This window comes from Pseudopodoces humilis, chromosome 10 (genome assembly GCF_049639895.1).
Source record: "Pseudopodoces humilis isolate 2021_Gansu_Grassland_sample_001 chromosome 10, ASM4963989v1, whole genome shotgun sequence".
Lineage (NCBI taxonomy): Eukaryota > Metazoa > Chordata > Aves > Passeriformes > Paridae > Pseudopodoces > Pseudopodoces humilis.
In genome coordinates this window covers 10,502,036-10,525,907 of record NC_142209.1, presented here as the reverse complement: position 1 = coordinate 10,525,907, position 23,872 = coordinate 10,502,036, and the positions used below count along the sequence as shown (strand labels likewise).

General features: G+C 38.9%; 1 protein-coding gene across 7 annotated transcripts; it reads left to right on the top strand.

The window, feature by feature from the left end:
- The first annotated feature begins 110 nt into the window (after nt 1–110).
- Nucleotides 111–23,827, top strand: DDX59 (DEAD-box helicase 59). Of its 7 annotated transcripts, XR_015773395.1 has the most exons (10): nt 15,975–16,253; nt 17,297–18,119; nt 19,253–19,420; nt 19,993–20,082; nt 20,485–20,736; nt 20,900–21,052; nt 21,536–21,664; nt 22,153–22,337; nt 22,438–23,206; nt 23,357–23,423. XR_015773395.1 is itself a non-coding variant. In XM_014250954.2 (9 exons), the coding sequence occupies exons 2-8, from the start codon at nt 17,307–17,309 to the stop codon at nt 23,188–23,190; spliced, it is 1,632 nt and encodes a 543-aa protein (XP_014106429.1). In that variant the 5' UTR covers nt 15,975–16,253; nt 17,297–17,306; the 3' UTR covers nt 23,191–23,206; nt 23,357–23,471. The 7 variants fall into 7 exon arrangements, 4 of the variants coding, with proteins under 4 accessions (XP_087916815.1, XP_014106429.1, XP_014106426.1 ...); XR_001331367.2 differs by lacking the exon at nt 22,153–22,337; XR_015773394.1 differs by having other exon boundaries at nt 22,153–23,206.
- The last annotated feature ends 45 nt before the right edge of the window (nt 23,828–23,872 follow it).

Genomic DNA, 23,872 nt, shown 5'->3' with positions numbered 1-23,872 from the left:
GCCGCTCGGCGATGCCGCTGCAGTTCTCCACCCGCGGCTGCCGCACTGGACGGGGGAAGGCGGCTGCGCATGTGCCGCCAGCGCCTCCCCGCCCGGGCGGGGCGGGAGCCCGAGGGGAGGCGCCGGGGCGGGCCCGGGCCGCCCCCTCCCCACGGGGGCTGCGGGCGCCGCGTCAGGCGGGGTCGCTCGAGGTGGGTCCGGCCTCGGGTGGGGCGGCCTCGGGAGCGCGGACAGGCCCGGCCCAGCCCAGCCTTACCCCGGTGGCAGCGGGAGGAAGGGGGGGAGAGTGTTTCCCTCGGTCAGGGGGCGCCGGCGGTGCTGGGAAAGGCTGGTAAAGGGCGGTGTCCCTCGGCCGCGGGTCCACCCGCCCCGGCGTCGCTGCTCTCCACAGCGTGGCCGGACGGGCCCGCTGTGGTGTCGTCGGGGAAGGTCGGGATCAGCCCCGCGTGTCTCGCCTGTAAGGGGAGCTGAGGAGCCGCCGGGATGCAGGGGAGCCCGGCGGGCCGGGGTCGCGGTGGCTGAAGCACGGAGCGCTGCTGAGGAGGCGGGCTGAACATCCCACCCCGTGCATTTGTTCCTCCTATTTTAAATCGGTTCTATATATAACTTCGAGAATACTCGGGTAGAAAAATGACAAAGCCTTAAAATGGTTCAGGGTCTGGTCACGTAATCACTGTAATAGTAGCGGGAGTAGTGATTTGCCCTGGAGACCATCTCCTTGCTCACAAGTACCTGGGCTGTTTTTGGGAGCTTGCTGAATCACTTAAGCAGTGGGCTGCGTGGAGGGAAGCATTAGTCACGGTAGGAAGCAGTAACTGCGTGATTAATGACTCCAGCAGAACTGGATGGGTTGTCTCCGAGCGCGGGTCTGAGGGTGCGGCCGTGTTGGTGAGGGGAGGCTGGCGGGAGGCTCTGCCTCCCTTGGCACGGTCACTGTGTCATCGGGTGACCCGCGGCGACAGCGGGTAGGAATCTCCACGTTTTGGCAGCAAATAGTTATTGTAGGTTATTGTGAATATATTGTTATTGTATGTATGCATATATATGTATATCTACATATATATGTGTAGATAAAAATGTATATATGGCTTGGGGTAATGTCTAAGTCTGCCCTTCTTCCCCTAAAGAATAATTAGACAGAGTCTTAGCACGACACTGAGATTTCAAATAATATTCTGGCCAGACTGTTATTTCTTAGTGTTTCGAGTGGACTGTGAATTGATCTACACAGAGATTTTTCCATTGCTGTGTGGCTATGTGTGCTTCTAGCACTTCAGGTGCACAGTGAGACAAACATCATGGTTATGAGGCAACAGTACTTTACAGTTTTACTGACTCGTATCTGTATTTATTAGTAATGAGTAAATGAAAGGGTTATGGAGGTCAACATTTGAAGAAATTGTTGCTGAATATTATCCATACAGTCCCTGGGATGGGATTCCCATACTGTCATGCATACCACTCCTAACTGGTCCATACCTAGCTACAAAACGAGGAGCTGCTGTGGGCAATACTCAGCAGAACAGAGGAGAGGATGGAAGTTGAGAAATCCTTGCTTTAGCAGGCTAAGGACTGAAATTCTCATCAGATCCTCTGCAGCAGAAATTGTATTAATAATACCAAGTTAACATATAGGTGCACTTAGAAAATGTTCTCTATTAAAAAAGGCTATATGCATAGTTTTAGCTAATGCTTAGTTTTAGCTTTATGCTTAGTTTTCAACAATTAATATTTGCACATTTTTCGGAATTATTTTTATATGCATACTTCGGAAATAAGTTACATTAGACACTTCACATTATTTTAACTATTTTATATACTACCAATAGAAAATTATTTTAATTCTTCCTGCATATTTAATAACAAGCACCTGAAATTCATAAGCTTTAAACCCTCAAATGATTAGAGCTAATAGGAAAAAAAAAAAAGAACTATGTTTCAGATCCCAGTTAATTTGTTTCTTGTATGCCTGAGAAAATACGTCAAAATTAGATCAGCCTATGGCTAAAACATGTTTAGAAAAACTGTAGGGCCATTTAGCTATAATAGACTGTTTTGTGGGTGCAGCATTTGTGCTGATAAAACCTGTTCAGTCACAAAACAAAATCTAAAAAAGCTGCAATAAAAGGGGGGTTTCACTTGCTTAGTACTCTTAAAAGTGAATGCATGAATATAAAATCTAATATAAATAAGTACAAAAGAAGACATCACCACTGGTTTCTGGAGATCCTGTGCCAGTTCTTCTACTTTTGCAAACATGACAGAATATCATCTTGCTTATTGCATTGTCAAAGATATTCAACAGCCAACACGGAAAATGATTAAAATCTGCTCTAATTGCTCAGAGTAAATAAATGGGAAAACTGAATGAGAAAACTGAATCCCTTTCTCCTCTGATCCTGTTTTATACATCTTGAACTATTTTAAATAGTGATATCCTGTACACAATCTTTCTGCTGCACAGTGTTTTATACTTTAGCGTTCATTCCAAGCAGAAAGACAAAGTATTAAAACAAGCATCTCACAGATTTTATTTTTTTTAACCTTCTTTCTCCCTTTCTTTCCTCTCCCTCTACCCCAAATTAGCATCCCACTTGACTAGTTTTATCCTGTCATTACATCATAAGCCTGACTGTTCACTGTCATGTGTCTGGCCATTTTCACAGTGGGTGTACCAAGCCTGTAGTGAGCGTCAGGCAACAGGAACCAATATGACCATGAAGCTGTGAATAATGGTGTGGATGGCAGTTGTTGGTAATAGTTCTAACCTTGAGAGATAGTGGAACGAGCCCTGACTAACAATTTCATACATTTTTTTTTTTCACTTGTTTTAAGATTCACTTAGCTTCTGAAGAGGCTATGTGTAGAGTAGGAGCTTGTAGACTAATTTCAGGCTAGCACTAGATTACAGTGTTCAATCTGAAATAACATTTCATGCATGGTTTCTTCCTTCACAACACTTGATCATAAGGCAAAGGAAAATGTTTTAACTTAGAAATACCATCACTTTTTTTGCAGTGGCACTGTCTGTAGCCAGACTGGGTGCTAGTGAACAGCCAGTTTATTAGGCTACCTATGGAGGATAGTAAAAACACTCCCACTTCAGATTGGCTGGTTGTATTAGGGCAAATCCACAAACACAGCAGTTCACAGCAACTATTCTGCTGAGTAATGCTTCAGTTTTGAGGTTGGAAACAGACTTGGAATAACACCGTGGGCATATTATCTTTAATTGCTGTTATCAAATTTGCCTAATTAAGATGATCCCATCTGTTTTCCTGAGTTTAGAGGATAGCAGTCATGATAGAAGTGGTTTGGCTGAGGGGAGAGGTGCACCCTGTGGCCTCTGCAGTGAGGCTGCATGCATGACATGATGTGGTGCTGTCAGACTGTCAATGTACAAACCAAAAACCTGTCATGTCCCAATGGTATCCCTGAGGAATGTGCTTGTTGACTTCAGCAAGTTTTGTGTTACATACATGAGGTTAAACAGGTAATCTACAAATCATTGTGTGAGGTTATTACAGCCTAAGGATGATTTATGAAATGGAATTATATATATTCCAGCCTCTTAAACCATGATATTTTATTCATATTATTTTATTTCTAGATAGCGGTAAAACTATAAGAGTTAAGAAATTATATTTTTAAATAGCAATCCATCTGGCTATAAGCAATCTACGAGACTCCTGGAGTGTGGAGAGACATTTTTTTGGTCCGGGCATTATATGAACTAACCAGAAGAGAAGGATTATGGGAGCTGATGCTTAACAGTGCAGATGAGCTCATTAGAGAGGTTAAGATTGGTGGCAGCCTGGACTGCAGTGACCACTCCCTGGTGGAGTTTGTGAGCATTGTGAGCCTGGTAAGGAGCTAAGTCAGGACCCCAAATTTTGAAAGAACAAACTTCCAGTTGTTCAGGAGTTAGTGAATGAGATTCCCTGGGAAGCTGTTCTTAATGACAAAGAAGCTGAGCAGAGCTGGTAGCCCTTAAAAACACTTTTCTTAAAACTAGGTGATCTTTAAGGTCCCATCCAATCCAGGCTATTCTGTGATAATCTAGTGAATGATTATCTGAATGACTGAAGTTCTTTGCCGTTATTACTAACATGCATATATGTAATTTCTGCAAGCTAGGAGTTTTGTCAGAGCATGATTTTGGAAGGGAATGTGTTCTTCCTGTTTCAGGATGATACAAAGGGACAAGAACAGTTACATAATTACTGTCTCATTCTTCTATTGGTTTGTAATCAGAAAGTGCTGAGGGAAGAAAACTGTTTACCAACTTTATGCATTCTAGTAGTCATGAGGCAAAGGGAAAATAAAGGTTTGTATAACATTTTACTTGAATCATCTGTGATTTTTGATACAATTAAAACTAAAAGAAAAAAATTGGAGTAGTAGCTACTTTAGCTCATTACTGCTACTGAAATCTGCACAACCAAAAAGCTGCTCAATGGCAATCAAGTGTGGTTCCTAACAATCACTTCTCTTAATACTTGGACACTACTGGTTTTATTTCCTCAACCTGGCTTTGACCTAATGTAGCTCTGCAAAGGGAGAAAAAAAAAAAAATCTACATCTTCTCCCCCCAGTTTCACTGGGTCACGAACCAGGCAACAGATCTGTGGCAAAACCTCTAATCTCTCTCAACACTCAGGACTGGTTGGTTTGTTTTGTCTTTTTCTCTGGTTTCTTTAGTGTCTTCTTTTCTGAGATTTTAAAATTTGCTTCTAATTTTCAAAATTTGATTTCCACACTGGCTTCTTTTGTGTTCTCATCTGGTGGAATTACTCTTGTTCTAGGGGGTTTAGATGAGCTGTCTTCCCACATATGCTGTACAATACTACCTAATTCCAGGGCTTTCTTCTTCTTGACATTCCACCATTGCCAGATTGTCTGTGAAGAAAAAAAATACCATGCTATAACTTGTATTTTTTACTTTAAATTTTAAAACATATGGAAAAGATCCTGCCCTCTTTCATTAAGTGAAAGATCTGCAGTATATCTTTGTGACCACCTAGTGCCTGATGTGTTTTCTAAGGAAAATTCTGAGGGTGATTTTTAATGAGTATAATTTTTAAATGGTTTAGCTGCACTGTAAATCAATGTATAGTGGGAAACTTGCATTCAGAAAAATACTTTGTACAAAAATAACACCATCTTATTATTGTTGTTAGGTAATGTTTTATTTGCATGCAGTTTAGAGGAAAAAGGACATGACTCTAGTTTTCAAACTGTACATTCAGGTAAAGGAAGTTTAAATCAACTAGTAAAACTTTTTCACTAAGTCTGAATGAGAGTGAATACAAAATTGTGTACTTCTTCGTGCCATGACTGGCTTTTATTGTGCTGCTTCCACATGTGAAGATAGATCTGAACATTCATAAAAGCTCATTTGTTTTGACCATATACATCATTTATTAGAAGAGCATGAATAGACTTCAGTTTCCCATGTTTTGGCCCTGCTTCCAGTTTACACTGAAGCTCATGTGTGTCTGAATGAGAGCAGCAGTACAGAGCAGAGAATGCTATGTTTGAACAGTAAATTTCTGGTATCATTTCATTTCAGTGAAATTCTTTTTTTTTCAAAGGGGTGGTAATGTAGATGAATGAGGAAGGGAAAGCAAAAGAATAGCATAGAAGACTATCTGATGAAGGTTTGTTTTCTTTTTAATGTCTTTGAAACATCATAATCCAGATTTTTACTGATACTTTAGGAAGTTTCCATTTCTCATAAATTACCAAGAAACAGCATGTTATTGAGGAATTATTTTATTAGTTTAGAGAGCAGGTGTCCATAGCTGGTAAGTGTTAAAAAATCAGCCATGGAAAGTGTATATAAAAGATTTTTATTGTAATCATTTATGCATGTATAGTAAGGTTATCACAACCTGAGTGTATAGAACTCTGTTTCATTTAATTCTCTTTTGGCATAATTTAATTTGTTTATAATACTTTCTGAGTAGCTTTACAGGGTGTTTGCCTTATTATTCATTTGAAAACACATTCAAGATAGAAAAATGTATGGGATGTTTAAGCCATGTGCACAACAATTTGATTTAAATACTCCCCCAATTTTAATATATATTAGAAACATGGAATATATATATACACACACACACACACACACATTTGGTTTAAGGCTATTTTAATACTAGCCTTAAACCAAATGTGTGTGTGTGTGTGTGTGTGTATATATACACCAATAAAATCTTGGCTCCAACAAGGATTTTTTTTTTAAAGTTTAGGTTAATCCTATGTGTTGCTCACATTTGAAATCACTGGTGCTACAGACACAATTAAATGTAAGTGTATATATAATTGGTTTTCTGGATTAAAGGCATCATGCAGTTTATTTATACTTGAAGAAGAAAACATGGGTGGTTTCTTTCTTGTAGAAAGTTTCAAAAGAGAGATTAAGTACAAAAGTTTACACATCTCTCTGGTTATTCTGTCCTCCTGTGGTATTCTTGCTCTATAATATACATGGCTCCTTTAAAGCCTGGAGTGTTATCTCTGCTATCTCACCTGGGCAGGGAGCAGTCACGGTTCTACTTGTTGGTACAAAGAAGATAAATGTTCATCATCATGGGTGCTGGAAACAGAGCTTTCTCTTTGATCACCAGTGTGATTGAATATGTGGTTGAATATGAATATGGAGGCCCTGACCTTGCTTTTCAGGGCGTGTGTGAGCCCCAGTTGTGATGGCCACTGCCCTGGAAGCAGCCTGAGACAGACAGTGGGACCCCACTTCAGCACAGTCAGAAAGTCCAGGGTTAGTTTTGACAGCCAGAGTTCAGTCCATATGGATGATAACTTACTAAAGAAGTGGAGAATCAGTCTGGGGGAGAGAATGCTAGCAGACACTAGTTAGTTTCATTCCGTTCAACAGCAAAAGTAACACCTGGAGATTTTATAAAAGGAGGGAAACTTGCTGGGGTTTATACCTATTCCCTTTGATCTGGCAAGTCTCTGTGTTCGTGTCAAACTCTTTCCTCCTTTTTAATTTGTTCTTAACAGAAATGAAGCAATTGCCAGATTGGAGAATGTAGGGCAACAGAACAGATTTCACTGCAATGTGCCAGTGTGTGATACAGATCCAGCTTGTTCAGATGACTGAGTATTTTGTTATGCTTTGGGTAACTGTTGAAATGGGGTACTTGAAAGTCTCTGTTGCAGCTGGTCTGTCTGCACTTTAAGAAGCGGAAAAAGCAGTAAGTCATGGTAACCAAAAGTATTGGGGAAGCAAAAACAGTAAGAAAGCATGTTCAAGGTAGAGGGCACACAGACATGTTTTATTCTGTTTTACCACCAAGGTCTTAAGTGGTATTGTACTGGTATAATTAGGAATACTACTTGACTTTTTTGGGTAAAGAGATGAACTGGAGATTGAACAGTTCAGTAGAAACAGAAAAAAAGCCCAACCCATATGCTGTTTATGTTGTAGCATGCCATATTATGTCTAGTCAAAGACAAGGATACCATGGTGCAAATGCTGAACAAACTGATGGACCATTTTAGTTCAGAGCAAGAATAATACAGGTTTTATATATTGTAAGATTAGGCAAAGGGTAACGAAAAAAGGCTTTGATTACTACATCGCTCTGATTTTGTTTTTTAAGAGAGCCCAGTCCCACAGAAATATCCTCACTGCTGCTAGAGAACAGGTTCCTTGTGTACCAGCAGAAAGTTAGGAGCCATCTGTATGGAGATAGTGTGTCCGTGCTTCTGCTGGCTCTTTAATCATTAAAAGGTGGAATGTCATGCTTCCCAGAGCCAACACCCTCTTGTAACCACTGGCTCCCTTTGTGGCTCCTTGCAGAGCAGACAGTGTCAATAAGACAGAAGCCTTTTGGCAACCTTGCCTTTTTGCTCCAAGTTCTAGTTCATGCAAACTCTCCAGAAAGGGTAATGTCTTTATACACCCATCATATTTGCTGAATTGCAAATAATCTCAGAGGAACTGTGGTTTCATAGACTTCTGTAGTTTTGATTTGTCTTGAACTGTAAGGCAGGTAGAAATATTTTGGGGGATAATGTGATCCTAGGGGAGAAAACACAAGTTAGGAAAATCAGCAGAAACTTTTTTAAGATACTGTCTCTTGTTTTTTTCTGGCCCTATTCCTTCTAGTGTTTCCTTTGAAATGACCACACCATACATATTAAGAAAAGTTTATAATTTACTGATATTGATGATATTTATATGTTTTGATTATCTTATTTAGTTTTGAATTGCTGGGATGTTTATTCCTCATATGTGTAAGCCTAAGCCACTGCTTCCTTTCCACTACTTGGGCAACTATCCTAGCCTTCTTGTTTCTTGACACCTGGCTACTACCTCTTAGAAAGCTTCCTTAGCTTGGGCTGAAATCTGTTTTGTGCCTGAAATCTAATTTCTGTATGTCTTGCTAGTTACCAAAGGAAAGAATATCGCTTTGGCCAGAAACTCTACAAAATTACCTGGTTGTAATGGCTCAAGAGGCAAAAAAGAAATGGGTACACTGAAATTTGACTTCTGTGTGGCTCAGAGCTTTGAACAATTTGTTCAAAAAACAACGTGACATAATTTCACATTGAAATTCTGGGCTAAATGTTAAATAGCAAGTTTTTTTCACAACCTGGCATTATACCCAGGTCAGCTGAGTTGTATTAAGAATTAGCAAAGATTTATTCCACTGAATTGTTTGGCAGATAGAATAAGGAGTGTTTCATATATATTTTATACAGTCTTCCTTAAAAAGAAAATACACGTCAGTGAAATCTTGACCATACAGCACAAAGTTTCCTTTCACACTGCAGTACTTCAGACTTATTTAATACCTGAGGGTTGGAAAACAAAATGATTTGGGTGTAAACTTGATAACCACAAATTTTCTTTCAATAAAGAAAATAAAAAATACATGAAGTTCTAAAGTGTTTATCTTATTTAGTGTTCATTTAATTTGTTCCTAAACTCAAAAATGTATTTTAAAACTTGTAATCTGAATTCTTTTGAACTGGGTATCATGCTGGAATTTTTTGCCGCCAAGTTACAGATCCCAGAAAAATAAGGTTTGCATGAAAAGTTCTTGGCAGATCTCTCTTGGAACAGCACAAACAACACTGCTTAACAAGGAGGCATTCATTATTTCTGTCTTGTTACTCTCTGCTATTACAGTCACCAGCTGTAAGGTTACTGGCATCTTTGAATCTTCCTAATAAAAAGCATGGGGAGCAGTCATTCAAGGATGATAGTGAGAAATATGTTGCATTTTTCAGGTTTGCTTTTGTTTTTTAAGCCATTGTGCTTTATCAAGCTGAACTAATGCATTGTCTGCATGTTCTCACAAAGTTTAGGAAAGTAACAGTTTCAGAAGGACAAACCTGTTGATCTCACTTTAGTGGTCTGTGATCCTTGAGTGTGCAATTAAAAAAGTGTTTTGCCGTTCAAAACTAAAGACATCTTGTACTTAACTTTTTTTGTTAAAAAACGTCATGGATAAATGGCCCTCCTGGTGACCATACATTTCTATTGCATTACAATCCTTTCAGAAAAACTTATAACCACAGTTGTAACTTTGTTTGGTAAAATAAGCCACGGGTCTTGTATCCTCTATTTTGCTTAGTAGTCATGTACAATACCTTTTATAGCACCTGACAAAGTCCTGTGCTAGTGAAATTAGTGCCAGGTATGCCACAGGACAGCAAAATTAATATCTGAGCCCTGCAGCATGAAAAAAGATTTTCTATCTTGTAGAAAAAAAGATATCAACAAGGTGTATTTTTTAATTACACTATTAAGACTGTATTTAATACTCTTTACACAAAGAGTGATGTCTGAGAACTTCAAAAATCTATTGGCTAGAGCTCAACAGAAACTCACTTGGAGTAGTGGTAAAGGCTGTCATCAAGGAAACTTTTGAGACCTGGATCCAAGCCCAGTGCTGGCAGAAGGTCCAGGAGCTGGAACTTGATGGTTCCTGTTGTCTCTTGTGGAATCTCTTTATTTATCTCCCATCATTTTGCGTGAGACCCCAAAGGAGGGGGGAGAAAAGGGTTTACTTGCAGTAAGTGCATTTTGTGTGAATATTACTGTTAGAATAGAGGCCAATCTATTTTGCCTCCAAACAGACTTATTGGAACAAAAATATATCCTCTCAGAAAGAGAAAGAGATTAACACAAAAGGAGAGAATTTTTAATTCTTAATTCTAACTACATTCTATTTTAAGATTTATTTAATCCTGTTAATTTCCACCTCAATTCTTTAACAATCTGGGTTATAGTTTGCTGCCTACTGAAGTCCCTGGAATCTGGCAATTGTGTTTGCAATCTTTTGATCAAATCCTTGTTCTCTCAGTCTCAGAGACCTAACAGAGGTTTGTAGGTTTAAATTAGTTTAAACAATTCTCATACCCTAAAATCATTCCTTTTCATTGCAAGAAGCTAACTATCTTGTACACAAAGATTGGTAATTGCAGTCACTGTAATTTTTGTAGCTGTGCTAACAGTATGGTGATACTGAATTAGGGAGTCCATCAGTTTTCAAAGTAAATATTATATGCAGTATTTGAGCATGTAACCACATACATTAATTATATTCATATTTTTTTAATGAATCGCCCCATTGAGTTATTTCCCTATGGACTAATGGCATTTAATGCTGAAGCTTCAGGGCAGGATTGCTGTTGTGTTTTTTTTCTTTTTCTTTAAAAACAAGTAAATTTATACCTCCTCAGTTATATGCTTTAAGAATTCAGATTTAAGTAGATTATTTTTAAAATTCAAATTTTACCATGGATTTCTGCAGAGACATAATGTTGGCCAGTGTTTCCTTAGAATGTAGCACTTCAAACCAAGAGTTCAAGTCTTTTTTTACTGATGATTTACTTTCAAAACCTGTAGGATTTGCTTGTTTAGATTAAATAAAACTAGAAAACCTAGGCCTCAGAATAAGTACACTGCATGCAATACCTGTACAAAATCAGGACATTTTGTATGAATATGAATTATCTAGTTAATGATTAGCCACCACTATTTGTTTTTAGATTATCTGTATTTTCCTGTGTGGCTCCTTTAAAGCTGTAATTCAGAAACCAGTGGAGTAATTGAGTCACTGGTTCCTTCAATTTAAGAACTATTCATTAAATACACTTTGGGTTAGAGCTGCAGTTGAGTATGTACCGAAAAATCTTCTGAACGGCTTCAAAATCCTGAAACATTAAAACAATATTAGAACAATATTAAAACAATAGTACAATATTTAGTTTTATGGTATCAGGTGGAGCAGACATAGGCACCAATCCCCAAGTAAACATTCTGTGGCTTCCATGCCTCCTGAATGGAAAGACATTCTTCCTCCTTTCCACCCAAGCAGTGGATATTTTCTTAACTCCAATTATATGTATTCAAGTGTGGCACACTTGAAAAAAAACCACGACCCCAGGGAATATTTTTTTATTTTTTAATTGACATCTTCATAAACTTAATGTTCTTCATTCATTATAGTGTTATTGAACAACAAGGCTCTGGAATTCCGTAGTTTAGAATAATGTAACATGGGATATACACTGAGATATTTAAAATAATTAATAGCTTAAAGAAAACCCCAAACTGTTCCTCTTGATGTGATTTCAGACATTTTAATTGTCAGATCTGTCAGTCCTGGCACTTGCCACTGGAGGGAGTGATGCACGAGGTGCTGGTTGGACTCCAGTTTGAGTCCATTCTCAGCAGATTTGCACATGCTGGGAGCTCAAGGTGGGAAATTCAAACATTGTGTGAAGATATTTTGGCTACAAAGGAAACTTAAAATGCTCTGTATTAAAATGTTTTGGGCAGTTACCCTTTGGGATGGTTTTATCTGTTCCTCAGATTCCTGTGTGGAACTTGAGAAGACCTTGCCTGCCAGAGATGTGGAGAGGTTTGTGCAGAGGTTTGGTTCTGGGATAATTTGATTCAGGTTGGAATTAACGGAGTCACTCTGGGCAGTATCGCTGTGGGGAACTGAGGTGGATGGTACACTCAGGCAGCTCCTTGCAATGCTTGTGATACTGAATTAGTACATGGAATGCCTGTTTTTTAAGGATTTACTGAGCCTGGGACTACAGGGATTTCAGTCTCCTGCTTTAATACAGTCATGTTTTACTGAATAATTTATTATTTGCAAGTGATAGGAAAGGTTGATTCATGCTTCAAAAGAAAGGTTGTGAGACATTATAGGGCAAATGCCTGATTGTTAAACTGAGGGCAGGAATACTTCCTGTATATTTGATATATAAACCTTGAGTGAAAAAGTCTTGATATAATTTAAAATAGACCAGAAAGTGGGATACTTACTATTAATAATCTATTTGTTATGATTTTCATTATTTCTTTTGGCTTTTAATCAATAGTTACTGTCTTTGTTATTCTAACAGAAATTTGCATAAAGTTGAAATAATCTGTTGCTGTATATTTATGTAGTAAATCTATCAGTATGTATTAGTCTTTTTGTACACATGGGGTTGTGTGTGTGTTGTTACATTTCTGTAGCTCCTAATATTGACTTTAGAAGTTACTCTGAAGAGACACTTTAATTATATAAGGACTATATTTGTGCAGGGGTTTCTAATAACAGTACATGATACCTCCCTGAGAAGCTATTGTACACATGAGTGTAGGCAAGATGGGAATACTGTAAAGTCTTGGTGTTTTACTACCTCACTTAAATAACAATGTAATCATACAAAATACAAATGCTACCCTACAGCCTTGGAAACCTTAGCATTTTCCTTTATAACAGATAAATTGTTCAGAATGACAAAAATTACTGTCCATAACTGCTCATGGTTTTCTAGCAGGACTTAAATCCACCTTTATTCCGCCAGTGCTTGAACTAACTAGTTTTTAGGAGGAAAAATATGAAGACAAACCCCTTCAGCATATCTGAGAGCATCTTGTCTGGGACATTTCATGTACTCTAAAGGTACAAACATTGAAATTCAAAAATCCTATTAAAATGTCATTCACCTCAGATCTCATTAGCAGCATCAAGAGCTGAGAAGATGGGAATTAAATTCACCAAGGCACTTACTCTTACATATTTTATCATTCTGAAAGAAAACTTAGGCAAGTGACTGAACTAGAATGTTTATGCTTTCTTCCAGGAAAAAAATACTTATTCAGTGAGGTCACAAAGTACAGTATCTGTTTCAGGAGAGGTTTTGTTACATCTATACTGATTAACTTCTCCATGTAAATAAAGAATAGCCTACTACATTCAGTGGGAACTTGCACTACTTTTCAGTGGTGAGCACTTTTTATAAAGCTTGTTACAATTTTTGTTGGAAGAAATAATGAACTATTGAGAGCTGTCCAGCCTATATGAGCCACTCAAGGCACAGTAGTTCTATTGTTACCTGTTATTAGTCATCATCTCTTTTTCAGACTGTTGAGTCTACATAGCTGTTTCTTGCATGGAAGCCCTTTCATGTCTCTGAATATCCTTAGAGTCCTTTTCTTAAACTTTTTTCAATCTCTTCTGTAGTCTTTCTCACTCAAAATGAGAATTTCCTACAAAGTAACTTTGTTTTTTCTTACTGCTGTTACACACTGAAAAAAATAGAAAAAGCTGATACGTATAGGATGTTTGCATTTTGGTGCATGGACTGTATAGGTTATGAAACATCTCATAGCATATTAAATATTGCTGGAATACTGGTCTTTGTTTAGCAACTGATGTTTTGAATTCCAGGAAATGACCTTGTAAAAATGGAAGTAAGAAAAGGAAATTTGCTTCTGTTAGGAAGGGAAAATGAAGGAAAGAAAGTTAGTGCAAACAAAGGGGAATGATGGAGGCTGAAAAAGAGGGACGTGGGGATTTTCACAGGAATGTATGGAGTGTAGGTAGGAAGGTGGCTGACTGTTTTTTACTCTAGTGATGCCCAGTTTCCAAATGTTCAATAATATTTTTAATTCTACCAGTTAATTAAAAATCCCAGAGAGAACAAACTCCTCTATTAGCACTTTGAATTGCTACTGTTGTAGCAAACTACTGAAGAGAAGTGCACGGTAATTTAAGATAGACCATGTTTCAGGTGTGACTGGACTTGAATGTTACAGAATGTTGTAGGCAGCTGCTTGAAAGCCCCCAGCTTTGTCTGTGTTTTTACCCACCAATCACCGGTCCTCTGGACTGCCATTAAATTGTGTTTCCAAAGGGGCTGTTAGGAGCTATGATTTTCTCTTCAGCAAGAAATGGTGATGGTGGTAGTCACCAACAAAAGTGATGAGGCAGAATTGGAATTCCCTATCAATATGGATGCTTTCAGGTTAATGGGATTAATGTTGGAGTAGAGGGAGGAGGTAAGGTTTAGGGCATCAGGAGTGCCTGGGAGTACATCAACCTAGAGAGCTCCCTGCAGGATATCTTTGCTATGCACCAGCTAATTTATGGTCATAGGGTATACTTTTATATTGGAGATACTCTGGTCCTCCTGCATGTGCTCCAACCCTGGATCTGTACATAGTGACACCACCTATGATAGGTCTTGATCTTGTAAAGAAGTACCCAGGACCAGTTGACTGATCTCCTTCTGGTGACAGGAGTCCTTGGAAAGCAAGGGAGTAGTAGTGACCACCTGTTCACAACAGCCAAGCAGCTAAAACCATCAGCCTTCTCAGAGGATACACATACAAACCCAGTACTCTTCCATGAACTTGGTTTGTCTGGGGCAGCAGTTGCATCTGGGCTGTCTTGCAAAGCACAGGTTGTCCATTAGTCTGAAAGTATTTTCTGCCCTGTAGTGAAATGTGATAAATTCTGTGTTCTCATGCCTTGTAATGTAGCGCAAATATGCTTATTTATTGTTGAAAGTAATAACTTACTCAGTTTAAAATACATGAATAGTTGTGTCACTGTGCCTGTCATAGCAGGTTGGGGCATGTACAGGACTTTTCTCTTGTGTACCTTATGGCTCTGTTGTGTGCTGCAGGAATGTTTTCCTCATGTACAAATGTGTGTATCTGTAGCATCTGTGTCTGTAGGATCAACTTGGGCTGTAACTGCAGGAGTGCTCGAATGACCCTTAGCAGAGCCAGTGTTGCAAAATGTGGAATATGTAGTTTTCAGAAGAAAGATTGTTCTTTGTTTGATCTTTGTATACGTTCAAGCCTAATCAACAAGAAGGGAAATTTTATCCATGAAACAAAGAACAGCTAACAATCAAGTTCTAAGTGATGTCCAGGTGTTAGAAAAGCAAATTACTTGTTGGTGGAAGTACCTTTTGACAATTTAGGACTTGACATGTTCCACTGACCTCAGACCTATGGGGAGGTTGGCAAAAACTGAGAAGAATATCCACTAATACTGGACACAAAGAATGCAGGATTTACAGGAATGGAGGAGTCACCAGAATTCCCAAGATAAGGAAGAAAGTAATAAAGACAACACAGCAACTGTGCTGAGTCAGCTCCGACTGGGTGAAAGGTAATTGTGGCAGGGGGAGATCACAACCACGACTGATGGCCCACCAACTCAAAAGAGAAAGAATGAGCATGCAGACTAATTAGCACGAGAAGTGAGGGAATCATTAGCAACAGAAGACAGAATTCTGATAAATAAGCGAACCATGTAACTTGTAGCCAATGAACACTAATTTCTTTGTCGGCTAGAATATATAAATAATAAAAAGTTTTGATAATTGACGTGCTTGATTTGTGGAATACCACCGCGCACCCAAGCTTGCACAACTCTGAGATAAGTAATCGGTGTCTCTCTCGGGTGTGTAATTATTGCCTTGTTGCACACTGGGCAACGAATGCGATTTTAGTGGGCAACAACCGCGCCTGCGGGCCCGCACGCAGGCCGAGCCCAGCGGCAGCAGCTCCGGTAGCCGCGCCCGCCCCCCCCGGGCGGAGCGCGCAGGCCCGGCGGCCCCGGCTGCGGGACCCGCCCGCGCCACTGTCCTGCCCGCCGGGGCTGTGGGCGGGAGCGGCCCCGTGCGGCCGCCGCCATTTTGTGCGGGAGGCGGCGGGCGGCCCGGCAGCAGCGGTTCGTGAGGCGGGGGGGGCCGGTGCCGGACTCCGCCTGCGGAGTCTCCTGTCGGGCGGAAAAGGCCCGGGCTGCCTTGTTCTCCCGTGGGGTGGGTACCGCTTGCCGGACAGTAGGGTTGGGAGAGGGTGTGGTGCTGCCCGGGGTCCTTTGCAGGCCCCTCCCTAGCAGCGCGTCCGTCAGCCCGTTCACTCGAGTGAGCGCTCCCCTCACCTGAGAGGCTGCTGAGCTTGCAGACAGGTTCGTTGTGGGAGATTCTTATTAGGCGCGAAAAATTACATGGTGATATTTGTCTTGTGGTCCGGAAACACGGCGGAGCAGCGGCCCCCGGCACCCGCGGTCCCCCCGCCCGAGCTCTGCGGGCCGGTGCTGCTGCCGCGACCTCGGGACTGCTCCCAGTTACACAAACACGGCTGTCTGTGCACACAGACATATCTTGGTGTATTTTTAAAAAAACTTGTGTGAGACGAAGTTCATAGAAACTGGTAGGCACGGTACAATTTATTCAGCATAAAATTGCCATATTTTGTTTGCTTTTTTACTGATTGTACGTTAGCAAAGGATTGGTGAGGATAGCGTATACTTTTGGAGGCAAATACTGGAAGTTTCAGAATATAAAAGATGGTTATTTTTGAACACTTAATTTGTATATAAGGTGTATATTTGGCAAATTGATTGTGTAAGTCTTGGCTTGTTTCTGGACACCGTGAACAAACAGAGCTGGACTCTAAACAAATCTCCAAAGTTTGCATCCTTATAATTTTAAGTGGACTTTAAAAAGTGCAACAAAAGGAGTGATCTTGAATGGATCCTGTATTGAATTTTACATCCTTTCCAGAATTGATTGATTTATTTGGTTTCAGTTGGTTGGGGTTTTCCCCACAGCTTAGAAGAATGCTTGCATCTGTGGTTTCATCTTATAAATAGGTGAACTGTCCAAGAATTTAAATATGACTGACTTGCAAAGTGGATAAATTTCCACACTGTGTAAAGAGTTTTTACTCAGCTGCAAAGGCCTGATAGCGGCAATTAACTGTAGATAGATCTCTATATTGTTCAGTGCTTCCGTCGTTATTTTAAAATGCTTCTTGACATTTGCATCAACATTGTTATGATCGAGATAATATTTAAAAAAGGCAGATTATAGATCTTTTCAGGGATTGAGTGCTGGTTTCTGTGTTTGCCAATATTTGCTAGACTTTTTTTTTTTTTTAGTGGTAGCAGTAAAATGTACCTTTTTCTATAGTAGTAGTTTCTAACAACTGTAACCATTTTCTTTCTAGTGTATGAAGCATGTTTTTACCACGATCTGTTAAAGTCAAGAGGACTGCTGATGGGGACAAAAGTTGTACAGCTAAGAAAAATAAACTGTCTTCTGAAGGATCTTTGCTAGAGGAGACCACAGAATTCCAGGACTGTAAGTCAGTTAGAACAGAAACTTCTGCTTCAACAGACAGTTCAAGTGAAATTGTAAAAGAACAAACAGAACTGGCAGCTGCAGACCTTGGTGTTGCTCATATACCATTGAGAAAGGACAGCCAAAATACTGAGGATGATGGCTCTTTGGAAGAACCGATAAAATCCTTCAGCAAATCCCAGCGCTGGGCAGAGCCTGGAGAACCTGTGTGTGTTGTGTGTGGCCGCTATGGGGAGTATATCTGCGATAAAACAGATGAAGATGTTTGTAGTTTGGAATGTAAAGCCAAACACCTTCTACAAGCTCAAACAAAGGAAAAGCAGCTAACATCTGATCAACCCACAGATTCTCAAGCAGAAGCTCACCTGCTTAATATACCTTACTTCTACAAAGATCATTCCTTTATTTTAGGTTTGCAAGATGAGCAGGTTGAGAACCTTAAACTCCAGCTAGGTATTGCTGTCCAGGGCCAGCAAGTTCCAAGACCTATTGTAGAGTTTGAACACTGTGGTTTTCCTGAAGCTTTAAACAATAATTTAAAGAACTCTGGCTATGAAGTCCCAACTCCCATCCAAATGCAAATGATCCCTGTTGGACTATTAGGGAGGGATATTCTGGCTAGTGCTGACACGGGCTCTGGAAAAACTGCAGCTTTCCTGCTTCCTGTTATTATGAAGGTTTTGAAAGAGGTAATGAAACTTCAGATAGTTGGATTGTCTGTTGGATTCCCAGTGTAATAGAGAATGTGATTGCAGTGTTTTTCATTAACATTCAGTGATTTATTTGACTTTTGATTAATCAAGCATTCGGTTCTTGGAGGGGGGAGATGCTGATTATTTTTAACTAAATTGAATGTTTTTTCACTTTGGTCAGGAGATGAAACTCTGTCAATATTACCTGTTACACAGTTCCTGCTTGTTGATAAAGTTAATTAAATTCTGTGGTAAACTTCCTAAATGACTTAGAATAGAAAGTGAAAATAATTCCAGGCCCTCTGTAAGTTCTTCCTGTATCTTCATATATCAAATGGCTCAAAGAGATTTGTTGGAATTTGTATAACTTCACAGAGTAATTTCTCTTGGAATATATTTGGTTGACTGTCAAGTAATTACAGGAATTTGGGATAAAAAAAAATCTGAAATCCTCTAGTTACAGAGTCTCTACTTTTAAAATGTAGGAAAAGGAATTAAGAAAATTTCTGCTTTGTAAAGACATGAATGTATGATTAGAAGCAGTGGCAAATAGTATTCTGTACCTTGTATGCGGTTCAGAACTGTTCTTTGCTTTATGGGTTTTATTCAAAAAGAGATGCATAAAAATATTTTTGAGAATTTTGGACATGATTCTAGTGATGCTTTGCACTGTTTAGATACCTTATTGAATGTATATACACAAAGCATGTGTAAAGTTTTTCAAATGACTAATTGAAAGATTATTTAAATAACTCTTTTATTCTTTAAAGTACTCTAGTAACTCCTGAACTCTAGTTTAAGAACAAAAGCATTATATAGAAGTGGGTAGGAAAAAAACCGCTCCAGTGGGTCCTCTGTCTGATTATCATTAAAGTATGCAGGACAGATGTATGTTTATAGTAACATGTGCAGAATTGGATTCTCAATGAAAAATGCATCTGTACACAATCTTTCCCATTCTTCATCTTCAGGGTACTGGACAAGTTAATGTATATATTGAGAGGTAATTTTATTTTGCTGCTTAAAATTATTCTCATTTTTAATGTAAAAGATTACTTTGGGAAATTTGAAAGCTTTTTATCTAAACAGTAAGCAATTCCACATTTATCAGATTTTCCTCTCCTTTCCAGATAGAAACTCCATCTGCCCTTATTTTGGCACCAACGAGAGAGTTGGCAATTCAGATCGAGAGGCAAGCGAAGGAGCTGATGGCTGGGTTACCCAACATGAGGACAGTTCTGTTGGTGGGGGGTTTGCCTCTGCCCCCGCAGCTGCACCGGCTCAAGCAGAGTGTGAAGGTGAGCACTGACTGAGTGTGGAGAGCCACGTTGTCATCACATTCACAGAAAAGAGACATGTGAACTGATGACACCTATGAACACACAAAGATGGCTTTCTCCTAAGTCTAAGCTACTGAAACATTTGTTACCTCCTGAAAATTGTACAGTTACACAATTTTTAAAAAACTTTTTCACTTCTGATTAAACATCTAATAGCTTTTTTTTTGTTTGTTTTTAAAAAGTTTCATATGGGATATTTGCTTTCATGCTTTCAAAGATTTAAATATGCCAGTATTTTACACAAAGAGTTGTAATTGAGAGGAAAAAGTTTGTTTTTCATGCAGATTTTATTGCTTGTAACTCAGACACTTCCATTAGAGTTTTAAAAGGTCCATTTCCTCTTAGGGTGTCATAAGTTTTCTAGAAGTTTTATGAGTTGCTTAAATGCAAGTAATTTCACTTATTACTGCCATTGTTATATATGTGATGGAATTTTATGGTTTTTCCAGGATGGCCCTCTTTCCTTTCATGGAAATTCTTACTCCTGTGGGTTTTTTTCCTTTTTTTTTTTTTTTTTTTTTTTTTTTTAGGTGATAATAGCAACACCTGGAAGACTTCTTGAGATTTTAAAGCAAAGTTCTGTTCAACTGCATGGCATAAGAATTGTAGTGGTGGATGAAGTAAGTTTTTATTTATCAGATCTCTATTACCTATACAGAGATCCTGGAAGAATAATGTGAGTGGCTGATCTCACTTACTAAACAAATAGAGTGTCTGTTATAAAAATACAATATACTTCTTAGGAGACAGTTTTATTTTTTGACACAATTTGAAATGTGTTTAAACAACAGATGTTCTATTGCTGTAAAGGTTTAGGTACCTGACAGGATAATACTGTTAGAGGAGTGTGAACTATTTGTTTTTAATTTTCTCACTTACCTCTTCTTCTGACTATAAATTGCATTTGGAAAACCCTGCATTTGGATTGTTATATGTTACATTATGGTTCTTCTGTCAATTTAAGTTCAGGATCCTGCTGTTCCTGGAAAAAATGTGGTACAAATCTAATATTTTTCATTTAGGTGGACACCATGCTAAAAATGGGTTTCCAGCAGCAAGTATTGGATATTTTGGAAGACATCTCTCATGATCATCAAACCATACTGGTGTCAGCCACGATTCCAGTGGGCATTGAGCACTTGGCAAATGAGCTTCTGCACAGTTTTGTCAGAATAACAATTGGAGAGAAGAATCTGCCATGTTCTAATGTTCGGCAAATTATCTTGTGGGTAGAAGAACCATCTAAAAAGAAAAAACTGTTTGAAATACTAAATGTAAGTTCAGTATTTTTCTCATAAGAGCAATTTATAAAATGATCCATATCTTTTCACATCTCTGTCAGGTTCTCATCTCGTGATCAGGAAAAGTTGAACCCATGCTGATGATGAGCAGCCAATGGCTGTAATCCCTTTTTAAAGAAACTGTTTAATTTTACAGGATAAGAAGCTCTTCAAGCCTCCAGTGTTGGTGTTTGTGGACTGTAAACTAGGAGCAGATCTTCTGAGTGATGCTGTTCATAAGATTACGGGATTACAGTGTGCAGCTATGCACTCTGAAAAGTCTCAGATGGAAAGAACAGACATATTACAGGTTTGTGCCTGCTCAACTTAAGGGTGTTTTGGTAGATTTCAAATGGCCTTTTTTTCATATGTGGCTTCATTTGAATGACTGAAGTCATAACTGACTGCTTTTCTGCAGTAATACCTGAGGTATTGCTGGGGGAGATGAGAGACAGACAGGACTAAGCAAAACTGTAGATAATAATGCTATTTTAAATGTAGATAAATACAGAGACTTTCCCAGATTATTTGAAATGGGAACTTAAATAAGCATTTAACTGTAACTGATAATTTTTGGAATTTAAATTGTGGGTTTGATCTCTCTTTGGTTATCTCTCTGAATTAAATTCCTGTTTAAATCGAGAATACAGAGAGCCATTCTCTCTTGTAAAATAGAATAATCCCACTGGCCGTGTTCTTACTCCAAATAACTAGCTGTTAACCTATGCTTGAAGAGGTTCAAAATACAAATAAGGATAAAAGAATTAATTTTGGTTTGTTCCTTCCTTACCAGGGATTACTTCAAGAGAAGTATGAAGTTATAGTAAGTACTGGAGTCCTTGGACGAGGGCTTGACCTTGTCAATGTCAAACTGGTGGTGAATTTTGATATGCCTTCAAGTATGGATGAATATGTACACCAGGTAAATAAACAAATTGCTAATGCTTTATTTGAAAAGTATATTGAAATATGGCATGCACCTGTGCAAATTTAAATGTAAACAAAAAGATCATTTTCCTCTTCAGAATATTTTTTCATAGGAAAGGGAAAAACAGTGCTGGATATTTCTTCTGTAAGTCTCTTACATAAATTTCTCAAATCTAGAGTACTGTTCCTATTATCTTCTATGTAAGTTACTAAAACCTAGAAGAGTGTCTTTAAATCACTTACTTTTGCAGTGTTATTCTTTCTGTTTGGAATTGTCTTGTATCATTTTGCATCTATAGAAAACAAAATTTACCCTTTTTTAATTGTGTGAAGAAAGGCCAAATGCCCCTCTTGCAGGTACAGCTCATCCTCAGTGTGGGATATGCAGTAATAGTCAGGAAAGCAGTCATGAACTTGATTTCTTCCCCTCTTTCTAGTCAAGCATCTCCTTTGATTTTTTTCTCTGTGCATTTCCTGCTTTAGAAAAGATGATCTGTGAGTTGCACGTGTGTGTGCACTTGTGTGCACAGTCCCCAGACCTAGTTTAGCTGGCACATCAAGAGAACTCATTCTTGCCCTCTTTGCGGCATGAGGAAGACACAATGCTACTGTGTGCAGTCCTGAGAACATCAGCCATGGGAAAAGGCAGCAAACTGGAGGCAGTCCAGGTGAAGTCAGGGGGCTGGCACACGTGACACTTCAGGACAGGCTGAGGCAACTGGGCTTGTTTGGGCTGCACTAGAGACTTAATTGCTCTCTTCCATTTAGGTGATTACAGAGGAGACAGAGCCAGACTGTCCTTGAAGATGCCCAGGGAAAGGACAAGAGCCAGCAGTTGTAACCTCCTGCAAGGGAAATTGTGGCCTCATAGCAGGGAGAAAGGATTTACACAGCAAGAGGGGTCAGGCAGTGGAAGAGGCCAGAGGGATGATGGGATTTTTGTGCTTCAAACTCTTGAAACAAGGCCTTGAGGGAACTGATCTGACTTTGAAGTAAACCTTGTTCTGATCAGATGAGGAGCACCTCTGGAAGTTATCCACTGTAATGGACTCCTCAAGTACCCTGTGTTATTAACTGCAGCATTCCCCTCTGTTTTTAATTATCTTTCTGCTAAAATTTCAAGCATGTTTTAAGTAGATAAAAATGGTCTTCCCTAGCATCAAAATGATACCAATATTAACATGTTAGGTGTTCCTAAATAGAGAGTCTTTGTAGATTCTTTTCTAATTTGTTCAAGCAGCTTAGATAATACTGGTAAATAATTTAAATTTACTAGAACACTGAAAGTAAAGGGCATTTCTATGGCCATGCTGGCACATATTGTGCTTGATATGAAGTATAAGCATTTGGCATCTCTACAGTATTTTTTGAGCCCTTTTGTTTGGATCAGATTTACTGTAAGCCTTTGCCCATACTCTGTACCTCATACCTCAGTATCAATATTGGATTTCTGGTATGTCACATAAACAAGTCATAACTTTAACTGCATTTCAGTTACAGCTTCAGATCTACATATCCTGAATTCAGGAAGTTTATTGTAAGTACCTTTGTGCTTAGAGGATGGGAGAGATTTGGCCCTGTCACTTAGGTTTATTTGCTGTTTCATAACAAAAAAATAAACTGCTAAGACTATTTGAAGGACTTCCATTTAATATTGTTAACTTAGAATGAATTTATGCTTTTTCAGGTTGGAAGAGCAGGGAGATTGGGTCACAGTGGAACTGCAATTACTTTTATCAATAACAACAGCAAGAAGCTCTTTTGGGATGTTGTGAAGAGAGTAAAACCCACAGGCACCATTCTTCCCCCACAGCTGCTTAATTCCCCATATCTGCATGACCAGAAGAGAAGGGAACAACAGAGACTTAAACAGTTACAGAACAGCCTTGTAACAGGAGATAATATTATGGACATTATTAAAAAACACAACAAAACTAATTCTCAGAGGTAATAAAGGCATATTTATAGTTATGTAATTACAATAAAGGTATGATTAAAAATAAATATGAAATGTTGCCTTGTATATTGCATTTTTGAAAGAAATTTGTACCTTTTTTTAAGAAGTCTCCTTTAAGTCTAATTTTATCTTGAAATACAGGCTATTGTGTGCTTGAATTACTGTAGTACCTAGTAAAAGTACTCTGGAACTCTTTCAAAACCAGTAGTCTGTGGTCTTGCTGGCAAGAAAAAGAAATGAGTGGCA

Coding starts and splice junctions, on each gene's coding strand:
- DDX59 (XM_088060689.1), top strand. CDS start 17,307: ATGTTTTTACCACGATCTGTTAAAGTCAAGAGGACTGCTGATGGGGAC. Junction 19,421..19,992: donor GGCTCAAGCAGAGTGTGAAG/GTGAGCACTGAC, acceptor TTTTTTTTTTAG/GTGATAATAGCAACACCTGG. Junction 20,083..20,484: donor GAATTGTAGTGGTGGATGAA/GTAAGTTTTTAT, acceptor TTTTTCATTTAG/GTGGACACCATGCTAAAAAT.